Below are 18,341 nucleotides of genomic sequence, written 5' to 3'. Positions count from 1 at the left end.
ACTCTCCTATGTGTAGACATTTGGGCAATTTTCAAATTGATATTTTACAATTACTACTAATGTTGCCAAGAGTGTCCTTGTTCATGTGAGCTTTCTGTGTTGTGTCATCAGGGTAGAGCTCTAGAAGTAGGATTGCTGGGTCAGCAGCCAGTATACAAGTAATTTCATTAAATACTGCCAAATTCCCTTTCAGAAGGGTAGTTTCAATTTGCACTTCCACCAACACAAGGGTGCCTCACCAACAGAATGTAGCAATGTCACTTTTACATCCTGTCTCACAGGTGAGGAATGACATCTCAGTTTAAATTTGCATTTTTTCTTATGTTTGAATTTCTAAAAAACAATTATATTGGGTATATCTAACATTTAGAACATAATGCTATGGGATACATATAGAGTACAAAGGTTAGTATACCGAAGAAAATTTACATCCATGAGCTCATGTTTTAGGTTTTTTTTGTGAATTTTTAAAATACATTTTAGGGATATTTTCTCTTTTGTGTATTGTCTGCACATTTTTTTTTCCATTTTCCTATCATATTTTTGATCATTTGTCCTTCAATATCTAAGAGCAAACCTTATGCTTTTGTAAAACAAATGGACTCAGGGCTAGGGATGTAGCTCAGGGACAATGCACATTTAGTATACTCAAGACACTTGGTTTGCTCCTCAGCACTCTAAGAATAAACAAATAAGCCTCATTAGTACTCATACATACACTGGCACTTTAAAGTTTCCTATTTGATTTGAATCAATGGCATATGAGAAGATCTACTATAGGGTGGGCTCTATTTTAATTTTTTTTTGGTAGGGGACACAGGGGATTGAACTCTGGGCACTCAACCAGTGAGCCACATCCCCAGCCCTATTTTTTATTTAGAGACAGGGTCTCACTGAGTTTTATTTAGAGACAGTGCCTCGCTGTTGCTGAGGCTTTGAATTAGAAATTCTCCTGCTTCAGCCTCCTGAGATGTTGGGATTACAGGGGTGTGCCACTTCGCCTGGCTCTATTTTAATTTGAAAACCAAGTTCTAAGAAACACAGGCAGTCAGTACTTTATCAGTGTAGCCAATTCTTTGTTGTGAAATAGGGATTATATATATATATATATATATATATATATATATATATATTCATTCATATAGTTGAATTCCACAGTCAACCTCAGAAGGAAATTGAGACAGCTTCATTATTAGGGAGTAACTATTTACTGAGTTCCAAAGCCAGACATAAATCATTTTTTTCCTGAGTTATCAGACACATTTTGATACCATTTATCTCCTTGCCCTTTGATCATTAGCAAATAGGAAATGTTTTCCTGTTAACAGGCTATTTTATTTGTGGTACTGGGGATTGAACCTAGGGCCTCAAGTATGCTAGGCAAGCACTCTACCATTAAGCTACATTTCTAGCCCCTTTTATTTTTTATTTTAAGATAAATTTCTAAATTGCTCAGACTGGTCCTGAACTCATGATCCTCCTGTCTCAGCCTGCTGAGTAGCTGGAATTACAGGCATGCATTAACAGCCTATTTTAGAATATTCTTAAAAACAAACTAAGTATGAAAGATCCAGTTCAGTTCCCGGGTATTGCTTAAATTATTTATCAAATTATATGACATGTTCAAAAAATGGCTCTCAATTCAGCTTAAATTTAGAAGACAAAGGATAACAATGTCTTTATGAAGACTATAATTTTGAAATGTTACATAGTATGACATTAAAAGTTATATATAATTTTTCTGTGACTGATTTTCTAGCTATATGTCCACAGATGCTATAAAATAGATCACTGATCAATTAAAGAATCAATTATAGTATGAAAAATTCAATCACAGACAACAATATTACATTACTTGTGGCTGGGATAATGAAATGAGGAAGGAATGAAAATAATGACAGTAACATTGCTTTGTCAATTAACAAAGGATTCATAACACATATCCTCGGTAGTAGATGCGCTCTGTAGAGAAGGCAGTAATGAGCTACATAGAAGCAGTTCACCAGTTGTCCCCACTGTCCCAGACCAGGGCACATATGGTTGCTGTGACAGGAGTTGTATTTGAGGGGCTCCATCTTTTGTTAAGGCATTAAAACACATGTGCTGTTTTGTTGTTGTTTGTTTTAACAATTAATTTCTCTTATTACACTTGAATTAGAAAAGAGGGAGAGAGTAAAAACAAAACAAACAAAAAAACAGCATTAAACTCCTGGAAAAGTTAACATGAGTTTTAAAATTTCTAAAGAATCATTGTTTTCTTGATAAAAAGGAGAACATGGCCTCTTCTTAGCCTTTTCTATATATCACTAAAGAGTGATTAGTGAGATCAGTGACTTTGTTATGACCACGTTGAGGGAAAAAAAAAAATTTCATAACAAAAATACTCATGAAACTAGATTTCATCTCACCCTCCTCTCTGCCCTCCAAGAAGTGTGATAAAACAAAACTATGACAGTGTTGGTGATTTCCCACAAGAGCAATGCCAAAGCTTTGACACAGTGTTGCTGATCTTCAGGAAAGACCTGCAGAAAGTGGAAGTCAGTGAGTGAATTGGAAATGGTTGTGACTTTCACACTTACAACTTCTTTGTGCCTTCGTACAGGCATAAATGTTCTTTCTTGCTAATTGAATAAAGTACTAGTTTACATCATCAACAAAGATTTCAACAGAGGGAGAGTATTATATTTCAGTAAAATTTTAAAATACGGTGTTAAACATTCTGACCTTTTTCAAAAACATGGTTAAATACATGTACAAATTGTAAATGGACCAAAAAAATACACTAAAAAAAGATGTGGTCATAATAAAAATAAAGGAACACTTTTATACATAGGATTTTATTTTGCACTGCTATAACAATTTCATTATAGACCAAGGGAGAAAAAGAAAAAAAGGATAAAACTACCACAGAGTAAATTACTAAAGCTTTTCTACTTTTAACAGGATTTTCCATCTGGTAGATTTATTGTCATATCCCCTTCAAAACAGACAAGATGCTTACCATAGTTTAAAGATTACAGGTTGCCACTGAAAGAAAAATTTTACACAGTCACTGTACATCAAGGTTGAAAAACTGTCCTGTGTGAAAAATATACTTAGAAATCATGTGAATAAAAGAAAAAGAAAACATTATTGTGTTTAAGGAAAGATTAAAGTTCTCATAATGTGCCATCTAAATGTGGATACTCATTCTTCTTGGAGTCACTTAGATGTAGGGATTTCGTGCTTCTGTCCTTTCCACTCATTATATTGTGTTTTTACCCAACAGTATTCATTAAGGCAAACAAATCCTTTTCTGAAGAGATCTTAAAGAAATTGTGGACAAATAGCAAACTTTTGGCATTAAAACAGATTAACACATACATAGCCTTTAGTAATATACATTAAGCATATTTTTCTTGGACTAGTGACAAGAAAAGATGAACATGCTTGTTAACAATGTCAAAAAGTTTAAAATTCAGTGTCCAAGCAATTCCTAACAATGCTTCTGTAGCTTTAAGCTCTAAACAGTATAGAATTTATGCAAATGCATTAAAGAATTCAAGCTTGGCAAATTACACCCAAGCAAGTTATTAAACTATATATACAGAAAGTAAATGATAAATACAGAATTAAAAGAGTCCTTCTGTTTTTCCTTACAGTCTTGAAAATTGACAAACTTTCTGAGGACAGTTCTATAATATTAAACATTAGGTAACCACAGGTGTTGGGAAACCTAACTACACAAACCAATTTAAAATACTCAAGATGACTTTGTAGTGTTTAATACAATTCAGTTTGTAGTTAAGGGCACAAGACAACATTTAACAAAAATAATCACATCAATTGACCTAGAAATCAAATGCAAATAGATATGAATACAATCTCCAAAATCTGTCTTTTTAAGTGAACATGAACCATTTATTCAAAGTTATACAAGAATTTGAAGGATTAAAGTCTTCTGTGACATAAAGCCATTTCAAATAGTTTCATGTCTCAGCTGAGCAGGAGGAGAGAGGGTGAAAAGAGTAAGTGAGTAGCCCCATTTGGGCAGCTAGACAGTAAAAACAGACTCAACAGCAGCCTCCCCCAGCCTGCTGTCCTCCCTGATTGCCTGCGTGTGTTGCGTTAGTAGCAGCATGCTGAGGGCCAATTTTAATGCCATTTGCCTGAAATAAAAGAGAACAGAATAATAAATGTATAAGAAGATCCGATCCGACAGTAGAGTTTAATTAGATTTTTAAAAAAACTCATTTAAGTCTTAATGATACCATTTACCAAACAACTTTGAAAAAGCAGATTTTAGCAACAATCAAAATAGTATCTCTCAGGAGATGTTCCATTTTTTTAAAAGATAGCACTGGGAAAATATTTCTGAAAATAATTCTTTATCATACTAGGTACTGGGTTAACAGAAATCAGATAATGCTGCTTTTCAGATAATTCTCATAATGGAGAAATTGTTTAAAATAATTATTGCAAGGAATCTTTAAAGAACAAAAATATCCAAAGCCCCTGCTGTTCTAACACGACGTAAAATCTTTTCTCTAGACAGCATTTCTGTTCCATGTTGAATCAGCTGTACAGGCTAAGGGCATATGAGTGTTCTGTGTCATCAATAATTTCTATGATCCCCAAAGACATGGCAGGTTGCCAAGAACCCACACACAGAGTAGTTCTTTCATTCATCAAACTCACACTTATGTCTTAACCCTCACTCCCTCAAGTGGATTTTACCTAAAAATACAACACTTTGAGAAAAGTAATACAGTAGCTTCAGAAATTAAGCTCTTAAGGAAACTTTACGTCACAGTAAATCTCAGATTTATAGTGCTTGGCAGTTGTTCTGCAACAGTAGTAGCCTTGGGGTTTCTGGCACTAGCTCAGTATTGACAGCAGCTGATGTGGTTTCTTTTCGCTCTTTTGACTCCTCTTTAATAAAAAGCATGCCCTATGGCTCATTGGTTTTGCCCCCTCTGGGCTGGTAGCAACTTCTTGAGGAATCAAGGAGTCAGACTTGGCATTAGGCCAAATAAATAGCACGGCCTGTTGGCTTCTGACAGCACATTACAATCAAAGCTGCATAAGGCACAGTAAAGCAGTCAGCTACTATATGAAATCAGACAGAAACAATGAACGTGCCCTTTTAAATAGAGGCCCAATTACTGTTCAATTTATAGGGCATTAGTCTGTGAATGGTGTCACCTTTAAATTAACTCAAGAAGTACTGCCATACAGGTCTAGAAGATAAGATTTAGAAACTCTATTATTCCAAATAAAAAGAAATGAGAAAGCAAGTACTTTTTGGAAACCTCAGGCAAATTGCTGTTGCATTTAGCAGAGGCTACTGAGGCAAATAATAGAGTGTATCATCCATGTACAGACCAAGAGACCCATATGCAATAGCTTCCTAACAATGCTTTTCTAGTTACAAATTGGGGAAGAACTGGGCTTTTCCTTTTGGAAGCTAGAAGTCTTCACATAGGCACAAATATTTACATAATCAAATAACATGCCCTATTCACATGAATACTTAAAAATAAGTAAGAAAAAGCACAGAGTGTGGATCTAAGTAAAAATGATAATTAGTGAACATTCTGAATTACATGCTTCAAAGCTTTACATTTCATCCTAATCACACTGATCAAAATGGGCTCAAAATTTAAAAATAATTAAAAAAAAAACCCTGGTAATTGCCACTTATATATATCAATTTAGTCTTCTGAAAACGTACTCTGCTATACTGTAATTTCCAAATTGAAAATAATTTTCTTCTTTTATAACAGAAAAGAGAGACAGCATCTTGCATTAGGAACATAGTACATGCATTCACACACCAGAATATTATTTCCCAAAGCAGATGACACCATATGGACATGTGGATAAAAGTGGATTTTCTTTGCTCTTTGGGGGATTTATATTATTTTGCATTGCTTGCAGTAAGTGGATAGGGCCACTTACCTTAATCCATTTACATAGATAAAGTGATGCTCTACTAGAACATAAACATTTAACTATTGTACTATATATATCAGGTATTCAGTTAGGGTTATCATTTTAGGAATTAAAACAAATATAAAACCATGAATCAAAATACTAAGTAAAAGTCAAAAAATTCTAAATTAATATTAACCAGTGATATTTATACGCATGTACCTCGTTATTAATGTCAAAGACGCCTTCTTGGATTTTTTCATAAATTTCTTTTGCTGTATTAATAAATGCCTGAAATATAAAGAAATTGTGTCATATTATTAAAATCACAAAAGTAAAATAACATTATATAAAAGCTCTAGACAATATCACAGAATTAGATTTATGAAAATTAACTGATGTAATCCATCCTATTAACAGAATAAAGGACACAAAAATAATCACATGATCATCTCAATAGATGCAGAAACAGCATTTGAAAAAAACCAACAACCTTCATGATAAAAAATTCAACAAATTAGGAATAGAAAGGAACTTCCTCCATCCAATAAACAGCACCCAAGAAAAACCACAGCTAATATACTAAATGGTGAAGACTGAAAGCTGGCCTCCTAAAATAAAGAGCAAAGCAAGGGTGTAGGAAAATTTGCACCCATCAATGAATAAAAACAAAAATGCAGGCTACTGATATAATGGAACATTACTGGCCATAAAAGGGATCGAAGTACTGACTCATGTTACAAGGTGGATGAATGTTGAAAACATGCTACATGAAAGAAGGCAGATACAAAATGCCACATATAATACAACTCTATTTATGTGAAACTTCCAAAATAGGCAAATCTACACAGTCTGAAAGTAGAGTATTGGTTACTAGGGGCTAGGAAGTGGGGAGTGACTGGTAATGAGTATGTGGTTTTTTTTTTTGGTGATGAAAATGTTCTAGAATTAGATTGTGGTAATGATAGCATAATTTTGGGAGTAAACTAAAACCCACACTTTCTTTTTTTTTTTTTTTTACTTTATAACATTCATCTTTATTTTTTTTTTTTTAATTTTTTATTGTTGGCTGTTCAAAACATTACATAGTTCTTGATATATCATATTTCACAATTTGATTCAAGTGGGTTATGAGCTCCCATTTTTACCCCATATACAGATTGCAGAATCACATCAGTTACACATCCATTGATTTACATATTGCCATACTAGTGTCTGTTGTATTCTGCTGTCTTTCCTATCCTCTACTATCCCCCCTCCCCTCCCCTCCCCTCCCCTCCCCTCCCCTCTTCTCTCTCTGCCCCCTTTACTGACATTCGTTTGTCCCCCTTGTATTATTTTTCCCCTTCCCCTCACTTCCTCTTGTATGCACTTTTGTATAACTCTGAGGGTCTCCTTCCATTTCCATGCATTTTCCCTTCTCTCTCCCTTTCCCTCCCACCTCTCATCCCTGTTTAATGTTAATCTTCTTCTCATGCTCTTCGACCCTACTCTGTTCTTAGCTACTCTCCTTATATCAAAGAAGACATTTGACATTTGTTTTTTAGGGATTGGCTAGCTTCACTTAGCATAATCTGCTCTAATGCCATCCATTTCCCTGTAAATTCTATGATTTTGTCATTTTTTAATGCAGAGTAATACTCCATAGTGTATAAATGCCACATTTTTTTTATCCATTCATCCATTGAAGGGCATCTAGGTTGGTTCCACAGTCTAGCTATTGTGAATTGTGCTGCTATGAACATCGATGTAGCAGTGTCCCTGTAGCATGCTCTTTTTAGGTCTTTAGGGAATAGACCGAGAAGGGGAATAGCTGGGTCAAATGGTGGCTCCATTCCCAGCTTTCCAAGAAATCTCCATACTGCTTTCCAAATTGGCTGCACCAATTTGCAGTCCCACCAGCAATGTACAAGTGTACCCTTTTCCCCACATCCTCGCCAGCACTTGTTGTTGTTTGACTTCATAATGGCTGCCAATCTAACTGGAGTGAGATGGTATCTTAAAAACCCACACTTTCAAAGTGTTAATTTTATGGCATACAAATTATATCTCAAAAGAAAAAATTATGACCACAAGTGGTGGTGAGAATATCATAATTTGCAAAGAGTGCATGTGAGAACAACGTATGTCAATTATGCAGATAACCTGCATGATCCTCCATGTTGAAACTAGCTTACTTTTGGAGGACACTGTTCCACACAGGGCCCTTGTGGCCATATATTACTTACTATATAGTTTTAAGAGGGAAAGGATCAGGATACTTATGATAAAGACACATAAGGCAGCTGAAATCCTATACCATGTTGAATAACTGTACTTACTGTATTAAGCTGAAAATTAGTTAAAATACTGCAGACCAAATGAAGTCCACAATATTAAAATTAATTCATAAGCATTCCATATTTATGTAAAAATTAAGGTATTTTATCCAAATATTACCAATGTTACAGAATATAAATATGTATATAAACTCTGACAGATTCTAAAGTATAAGATCTGAGAGACGACAAATAAGAGTACTAATCAACATTATAAATAAGGTCTTCTTCAATTAGCATTACATGAACATTCATAAAAGAAAGTCATTCTCTTGTACCACTGATATGAACCTAATTCAAATTTTAAAAAGTAAACAAAGTTCATGGAGGGGAATAAATCCTACATTTCATCTTTTGTACACTGGAAACATTTGACTGCTGAACTTGGGATCAGAGCTTTTGTTTCCTAATTAACAGGACTGATGTGTTTTCACCTTTAAAGGCCTTACAGCTCCCCAGAGTAATCAATCTACTGCAGCTCAATTACTGCACCAAGCACACACCAGTCAGTAAAGGAGACTCGAAAGACTGTGGCAGGAGCACAGAGATATGAATATGCATAAACTCTATGTGGCAGATCGAATCATCACAGAGGGTCATGAGAATTTGCAGGAAAATAATGAGAAGAATTAATCACTGCAGATTCACAAGGCACTTAGGACGCGGTACGATTTTCATGTGTGTGCTGCAGTTAAGGTGAAGGAGAAACTGGCTTTCAGCCAACTATGAATTGATTCACATTCTTCAAAACTGAAGTTCTCTCTATAAATAAGGAAAAATTTAACTTTATATTCAATAACACGTCAATGACTGTGCTGCTGTTAGAAACTGGGCTAACTAAACACTGAAGTCAACAGATACATAAATTCACAGAGTTGGGATTCCTTAGGGAGTATCCACATATGTACATTTCACTGTATCACTAGGCAGAACTACAAGGTCCCCTAAAATGAGTTATAATGTCAAATAAACAAGCAATTTAATATTACAAAAGTCATTTTGAGGTGTGCCAATTTATGTAAATAAACTGCCTTTTGCCAATCTGTTGATTAATCACTTAAAATACTGGCTTAAGAAAGCTATGCTAGGGGCTAGGGTTGTGGCTCAATGGTAGAGGGCTCACCTAGCGCGTGCAGGGTTCTGAGTTCAATTCTCAGCACCACATAAAAATAAAATAAAGGTATTGTGTCCAACTACAACTAAGACAAAATATTTTTTAAAAACATTAAAGAAAGAAATCTATGCTATGTAAAATATTCTAAATCATTAATAATTTTATTGCCTAAATAGCATTTAATACTTTATTAAACACTTTTAAAAGCAAAATTGTACCACACAGGCTTAAGATGTATTAATTTCTTTTAACTGAATTATAACAAATGGTTATTTTTTTTCACAACAATATCTGTTATCAATGGAATAGTGTTTGGATGCTACATTTATTCTGTCATACAACTTTTTGATTACAATTAAAGACACTAATATATTTTCTACCTCTCTAGGTATATCACAGAAAATACCATACAAATAGATTGTTTTATATACTTCATGACAAGAAGTTAACATTTAATGTATATTATTAACTGATTAATGACTAATTTTAATGAGTCCTTAGTATGTGAAACTCAACATGACAAATGTAGATATTAGTACATTTGTTTTTAAAATGTGTGGTGGTGGACTGAAATTGCTGAGTTTCCAAATACAATGAGCAGTAACCAAATACTATTAAGGCTTATTACAGATAAAACAAAGCTTTTAAGATGACTGCCTTGGTTATCACAGATAAAATCTACCCATTTAAGTGTAAAACATTTCAATAAGGGTGCGAAATATACATCTATATAATGATAAAACATCTACCTGGTATTAAAAATGATCATTTTACTCTATTCAGTATCAATCTCCATATTTTTCCAGGTATAGATGTTTGTAATCCATGCAGATCACTGTATTCTTTATGGATATAATATAATACATTTTAAGTATTGCTTGGTAAAATATTTTAGGGCACTACTAACATTCTTCACAGAATTAATTTAATTTGAATGGCTGGGCTGTTCCCTTAGAATTACTTTATCTATAGATATTAAACATAATGTATCTTTGAATCTCTAGCATAATTCCCAAAATGAAATGGGTACTTAAAAGACCTTTATTAAACTCAATTTTCTTTAGCAAGGACATATCTACAGGGCACAGTGGGTTTCCATAAAATGTTGGTTTCTTTTTCCTTATGTACATATCTCTTGGGGGGGCAACTTTTTAAAGATGTTACTAGGGAGAAAGCAATAGGCAAAACTTATAGGTTTCAGTATAGCAAAAAAAAAAAAAAAAATCTGCCCAGAAACTGATGTTAAATGACTTCATTATTAGCACCATGAAACAAGCAATGTCTAGGCAGCACCACAATTATGAAGTATAAACAGATTTTCTTGCAGCCAACTAAGGTTAGTGATTATCTTGCTTCCCAGGCACTGAGTGTGCCATTCCAGGATCTGAAGCCTCTCTATTTATTTTACTACCAGGTCTTCCCCTTCACCACACTTTGATTAATTGCCATGGTCAGTCCTTTACCATCATTTTCTTCATTAGTCATTAATTCTCTTGCTTTCCACCTCAGACACTCACCATTCGACTCTTGGACACAGTTATCTGAATGGTACCGATAATACCTAAACTTAAGGAAAATTTTCAGGGATTTTAATAGTACAAACCTAAATAAATATAACCACAAAAACCTCTATATGTGCTATAATCCAAATACACAATCAGCTAATATATATACTAATGTATGTCTTAGGTCTCGATGACATTTACTGAAGGGAACCTATTAAGTTGTTACCCCATGTTCAGAACTTTATTAGGTATTAAGGAACCTATAGAAGGATAAGGAGAATGTAGTTCTGTTACTATTACAGTTAGTTGGGAGAATCTAGGCACAATGGCTCAACTCTCAGTTAAAGACAGAGGAAAAAGCCAGGTGCAATGGCACATGTCTGTAATCTCAGCAGAAGATATAGCAAGTTTGAGGCCAGCCTCAGGAACTTAGTGAGACCCTTTCTCAAAATAAAAAATAAAGGGACGGGGGATGTTTCTCAGTGGTTAAACACTCCTGGATTCAATACCCAGTACCAGAAACAATAACAACAACAACAAAAGGGAAAAGAAACTTTCTGCATTAACTGATAGAGGAATAATGTAGGACAGGGCTGAGGCAGATCTCACTGTACACCACACATGGCTTGTTGAGTGGGTCTTCAGTACTGACTAGAGGGAACAGAGGGCAAGGGAAACACAACACTGTTTTTATTAAGGTTTAGCCAGTTTTTAGGGAAATACATGGAAAATAAATTTTAAGTTCCCTTATTTCCTTATGCAGCATGCTGCCACCTGGTGGCAAGATAAAAATTATGATATCTAAGTATTTTGGACAATTAAAACATTTTTTTAGTTGCTGATGGATTTTTATTTAATTTATTCATTTATATGCAGTGCTGAGAATTGAACACAGTGCCTCACACATGTTAGGCAAGCGCTTTACCACTGGGCCACAACCCTAGCCCTACCTTGGACAATTTTATTTAAATATCTGAACATACGCTTGAGAGCAAGGTATCTTCTAAGTTACTCTTTAGTTTTTAAATTAGGAAACATGATGCAACTGAAATGCTGTATAAAATCAGTTAAAGGTGTCCATTTACCTAAATTAATACTAACCAATATTTTAAAAAGTATTTATTAGGGGTTAGTCACTATACTAAGTGTTTTACATAGCTTTTCATTATTTTGCAAAAAAATTCAAATTAGGTATGCAAATACTGAAAATTAATTTTTCTTTCAAGAAAACCTGTGGTCATGGAATAAAATTATGCCTATAAAACCAGCAGAATGGCTAAGGGCAGGGCTCTAAAACCAGATTCTCTAGATTCAACTCCAGTGTTACCTCTTATTAGCTTGCATTGCTTGAGACCTACTACTTCACTTTCCTATAAAATAAGGATGCTAATGGTGCTACTTCATTGAATTGTTGGATTAATGTAAAGTACTGACAATAGTGCTTGAAATGTAGTTAGTACTCAATGTATGTCAGTTCTCATCATGAATGTTTGGGTGCTATAACACATAGGAGCAACAGAAGAAGAAAGTACAGTGCTAAATGTAAATATGTCCCACAAACACTGTACAGTAAAGAAGAGAAAAGTGATCAACGCTCCTTAGTCAAGTCGAATGTCTTGATTAAATAAAACTAAGCTTTAAAGAAATGACCTAGCAACGCATCACGTATAGAGTGAGCCCTAAAAAATAAGGTATACTGTGAAAAGACCTAAGTATTATGTAAAAATTGGAAAGCCCTGTGAAGATTAGAGAAAATATAATACTAGGGAGCTTAAAGCATTTAAAATTCCATGACTTTAAAATGTTCTGATTCTACTTGCTTTAGCTTCAATGGAAGAAAACTCACACACCATTCAATTAAAATGGCTTTCAAATCATACTTCAAACTAATTTTACTGGGGTTACCCTTTGGGGATGAGGAAGGGAGGAGGGATAGCCCAGCAGAGAGAGAAGCTCTTCCTCCTTTCCCCCTCATTCTCCACAGTATCCCCAATTCCAATGTACAGTTGTTTTGTTTTTGCTTATTTCATATAGTTTTCTCGTGTTTCACTGAAAGAGGGCCACAGTTAAACATACTGATCTATAATGACTCTCATTAAACAGACAAGACTGAGCTGCAGAAAAAGAAGTGAAATGCCTGAGATCACATACCATTATAGCAGAAGCAGAATTAGAATCTAATATTCTTTTTATCACATTTATCTTTTCTTTATTAGTATCACCTTTAATACAAGACAAAGAAATTTTTATTTATGTCAGTTTAAATTGAACATAAAAAGCATACTTTCCACATCCTTCAAAAACCTAGCTGGAAATTATTTTGGATTTCTAGGACTATTTTTGGAAGTATACATAATTTGTGATTATTTGTGTTTCTGTCTCCTTCCACCTTTTACAAAAATTAACACCACCGGTGACTACTTATTAAAAAGAAATAGAGGTGGTCTTGGTGAACTTTAGCATGGGGGCAGAGAGATAGCTTAGTGGTAGAGTGTGTGTTTAGCATGTGCAAGGCCCAAGGTTAAATCCACAGTAAACTCCACCTCCCTTAAAAAAATCTTAGCAGAGGAATAAAGAGGTTGGGGGAAGAATATGGAATTATTAGATTAGAAAGGACTGGGGATTATAGTATTTAAGAATTTCCTGTTGCTACTTTCTGTCAGAGACAACAAAGATGTTTAATTCCTTAGTAACGGAGTTCTTTCATTCAGTAAACATTTGCCCAGTTTTTGATTTGGACCAGGCACTGGGGATAATAGGTAAATATGTGTATTTATTCAGGTAAATATGTGCATTACCACAAGGGTGTGAAAAAGCAGGATATATGCAAGTCTAAAATTGGAATAAAAAGAAAACCTCCATTTGCTTAGAGAAGTAGAGTCATGACCATTTCTGAGAAGGAAAGCCCTGTGAATGAAGACCTGCAGGATAAGCAAGCTTCTACTCACTTACTAGGAAAACTGAGGAGAGGAAAAATTGAGATTTTTAAGCTCAATTCTGTTAGAAGGTGGGGACAGGCTGGCATGTGAGCTGATTTTAGAGGTGGCCCTAAAGGTACCAAAGAATCCTGAAAAGGTAAAAAGCAGGTGAGGGACAGAAACAGGATAGTTTGGAGGATGAATTGTAAAAGGCAAGACTAGCAATATGGAGACCAATGAGGAGTATAAGAAACAAAGTTTGATGTATTAAGATGGTGGCCATAAGAATGGAAGCAAAGATCAAATTTAATATCTACCATGAAGAAATACACAGGACTCAGTAAATGACAGGTTAAAAATGGCAAGGTGCTTACGACTCTGTTTTTGGTTTAAGTGACTTGAGATGGAAGAGTATACCATGAATTGAGGTATATTAAAAAGGAAGAAAATTAGGCTTTTAGGAGGAAATGAAAAATTTTAGATGAAATTTTAATGCTTATGTCATCTACATTTGGGAAAGTGTTGGCAGTTGGCAATCTATATAATTGCATGCTTACATATGAATAAATAGTATAGGTATATGTGAAAAATAAGGGGATATACAATATGGATATGTTAGCTAGCTTGGTTTAGAAGTACAGAAAGTGATCCACTTCTCAAGAGTTAGTGTTTAGATCATCTAAGAAGTTCCCAAGGGTGGTGGCCAGTTTAGAGAAGGAGAAGCTGAAGCTAGTCAGCAAAGTCTTATAATATGTGAAAGAGAGTTGTAAATATTAAACTAAGTTATATTCAAGGGATGGTGGAAGCCTGATAAAACCAGATCAGATTTCTGGTGTGAAGTCCTGTTGGCTTCGACAATAAGAATAGGGTTAAGAGGGCAATAAAGGCTTATTTATACTCACATTTCAGCTATTAAAAATACCTAATTCACCACTTACAACAAAGCTCCAAACAAGCAAGATGACTTCTCAATGCATATTAAGTCTGGAGATTTCCAAGTACTACTACAGAACATAAGCACAAGCAAGAGACCTTGAAATTAGTCTTCTTTCTAGTTAGTAATGTCTCATTAAGTCATGTGTTCTCTCCAGACAAGGAAATTCATCTATCCTGTCAGTTTAGGTAGCTTGGCAGGTTAGTGCCATCTGTCTTAGGGTTAGCTGGCTATATTTTCAGCTATCATTTTTCAGGATCTTTGGTACTTTAGCAGCTAAGCCAGCAAGGTCTAGCCCTGACTTTTCATATTTTTATTTATTTATTTTTAATTTCTATTACAATGAACTTTAAAGCTACTTGAGTTTTTAAAACTTAAATTACTTTAACTGATACATAAAATGTAAAAACGACACATAATTTATGGAGTACCATATGGTGTTTTTGATAATGTTTACACTGTACAATGTTTAAATCAGGTTAAATATATCTCCTTAAACATTTATCATATCTTTATGGGGAGAACATTCAAAGTCCTTTCTAATTTTCTAAAATATATTTATCTATAGTTACCCTAATGGGTAGTAGCACACCAGAACTTCTTACTCCTATCTAACTCTCCCCAACCTCTGATAACCACCATTCTATTCTTAACTTTTATGAGATCAAACTTCTCATATTCCAGATCAGTAAGATCATGTCTGGCTTACTTCATTTAACATAGTGATCTCTAGTTTCATCCATGTTGTTGCAAATGGTAGGATTTCAAGCTTTTTAATGGCTAAATAGTATTTCATTACATATATGTACTACATTTTCTTTATTCATTCATCAGATGATGGACACTTAGGCTGCTTCCATTATCCTGGCTACTATGAAGAATGCAGCAATAAACACCAGAATGAAGATTGTCTTCAACATACTGACTTCATTTCCTTTGTATATATACCCAGGAAAGAGACTCTCAGATCATAAGGTAGTCTATTTTAATTCTTGAGGAACCTTCGTACTCTCTCTCTCTTTTTTTTGTACTGGGGATTGTACTCAGTGGCACTTTACTACACTCCCTCATCTTTCCACTTTTGAGACAGGGTCTTGCTAAGTTGTTTAGAGCCTTGCTGATTTACTGAGGCTGTTCTTGAACTTGTGATCCCCCTGCTTCAGCCTCCAGGAGTTACTGATTCATTTTAATAATTTACATTCCCACCAACAGTGTAAGCACTTGTTACATTTTTAATTACTATATCTGTGTCATGATGTTTAGCAAAGACTACAGCAGGTTAGGGAAAACATTCCTTCATCAATTTCTTATAATTTTTGTCTCAAAAATATCATGTCAAAAAAATTCCAATCTTAATTTTAGGAAAAATTTGATTAATAAGGGAAAAAAGACCCCCAATCAAATGGCTAAAAGATTGAGAAGAATACTTGACAAAACTGTTTGACAAAAATCAAGTTTCCTAATTGTTTATACCTCAATCATCTGTATTATACCTTCAGAGGTCATAGAGGAAATATAATAAGTTTTGGTAACACACAACTCGGAAAAAAAGCTTTCAAGTTAGAGAGAAAATGCAAAGAAAAACAGGGAAGGAATTACAGAAGTAAATACATCACTCTAGGTTTGTTTTTTTTTTTTTTTAATAATCTTCAAAAAGGTGGCAAAGGCTTTTGGAAAAGGGTGCTTTCCCTAGCTTTCCATAATCTTTATGACAAACATTCCTGCGTCTAAAAAAGCCCTTTCAAACCACAAAGACCACAGGTAGCTACTGAAGGAAGCAATGTTCAAAGGAGGAACCAATCTGTTCATCTGGATTTCCAAACTCTCATGCTGTAGAATGCTGAGGACAGAAATGTTAGGGACAGACTTCCACTACACATAAGAAGTGGGACCAAAGTATAACCAATTGAAGACTGAAAGAAGAGAAGCAAAGTTGAAATAAATAAATAATATTAGTCACACAAACTTCTGCTATCTACTACACAGGGGAGCCAATGCATTAGGTTTTGGGGGCGTGGAAATGAAACAAGTCTGTATGTTCATGGAACTCTGCCCTTAAGGCTGATATGAAAAATAGATTTAATTCATGCCTATGGTGACAGAGGAATGAGCATAGAAAAAAGAGCCTACCAATTCATGTGCTTATGTGTGTGATACTTGATAGTGAAAGGGAAACGGGAAAGAGGTCACTGAAGACACTCCAAAGAAGGTATCAGATTTGACCACATCCTTGAAGGATCAGGTAGAAAGGAAGGGAATTTCAGTTTCAGAGAACATTTTTTATAGAGGAGGGGGAGAGGTACTACAGAGCTGATTAGTTCTAGTTTAATATGGAAAGCACACTGTTGGGGTCTGGCAATCAACAGGCCTTATTTGACAACCCAAGGAGTCTGATGCTGAAGCTGTGGGGAACCACTGTGTGGTTTTAATAAAATTGGAAAGTGGCATTCGATTTTCATTTATAGAAAGGTCGCATAGATATTAGTGTAGAGACTGAAGAATGAAGACAGGAAGCCCAATTAGGAGACAATTATGATAGAGGGCAATATTTAACAGGTAGAAACAATAAGGTAACAGGTAGAAAGCAGTATCAAATAAATCCATATGAAAGGATAAAGAAAAGGGAACATATAAAGCACAGAAGATTTATGGACTAGAGAAGGGCTTTCACTTTAAATCTGAATGTGTTAAAACTGCAAGGGTCTGAAGAATACTCATGCAGAGAGATCTAGGCAGCAGCTGTCAGTGTGGACCTGAATACACAGCCTAAAGGGATATCTGAAGTCATGGATTTAGGTGGTATCTCACCTCAAAAAGAAGAATCTGTAGTGGAGTCTGGAGAATTCTAGAGAAGCATATGAAAATGGTATATATAGCTAAGGAAGTTGTTTTTATACATAAAAGAACAGTCAAAATTATCAATCATTCCCAAGACACTATTTAAAGAAAGAACATAAAAGCATTTGTTAGGTGTGGCAATTAGAAGGCCCAGGAAGACTTGTCCATGGTGAAGGAAGACAGACAATGAAATGAGGTGTTAAGAAAAATGGGAAATAGAGATAGCTCTTAATGGAAACTGAAAGGGAACAAACATGTCCAGGAGAAATGGAGTGACAGGTTTTTTATTTTTAAGATGGTTGAAACTTGGTTATATAATTATATGCTGGGCATCAAGAATCCACAGATGAAGATCATGAGCTCTGAAGCAATAATATGTCTGAGGAGATATGGAATTCTCCCGTTAGGCTGTGTATCATCAGTCTTTCCTATCACTCAGTGAATAAAGAGGATTCATATATTGTGCTGTTTTGTTGGTGTTTTCACTTTCTTGAATTTAACATTTTATTATTCTTATTCAGTACTTTCCAACCTCAATACTATTGATATTTTGGACCAGATAATTCTTTGTTGTGGGAAACAATATGTGCATGTCTCTCTAACACCACTTGGCTCCTTCTTCCCTTTGACAGATCCTGCACAAATGAAATCATTAAGCTGATTAATAGTAAACAGTGAGTCTATATAGATTAATTGTAAACCCATTTGCAGCAACAACATAGTTAATGCTAAAACAATGGTGTTATCTTATACTGCAAATAATCTAATCCCTTACAGAAAAAATAAATAAAATAAAGGCAC

General features: G+C 34.7%; 1 protein-coding gene across 1 annotated transcript in view; it reads right to left on the bottom strand.

Moving 5' to 3' along the window:
• Positions 1–2,821: 2,821 nt before the first annotated feature.
• The window catches only part of Rab2a (RAB2A, member RAS oncogene family), an 86,911-nt gene continuing 71,391 nt past the window's right edge, over positions 2,822–18,341 (bottom strand). Inside the window, exons 7-8 of the mRNA XM_027932824.3 lie at positions 6,136–6,204; positions 2,822–4,148 (exon numbers count right to left, since the gene is read on the bottom strand). Coding sequence (XP_027788625.1) covers positions 4,053–4,148; positions 6,136–6,204 — 165 coding nt within the window. The 3' untranslated portion in view covers positions 2,822–4,052. The remainder of the gene's footprint in view (positions 4,149–6,135; positions 6,205–18,341) is intronic.

The sequence above is a fragment of the Marmota flaviventris genome, chromosome 15 (assembly GCF_047511675.1).
Source record: "Marmota flaviventris isolate mMarFla1 chromosome 15, mMarFla1.hap1, whole genome shotgun sequence".
In the NCBI taxonomy this organism is placed as follows: Eukaryota; Metazoa; Chordata; class Mammalia; order Rodentia; family Sciuridae; genus Marmota; species Marmota flaviventris.
This window is presented reverse-complemented; position numbering and strand designations above follow the sequence as displayed.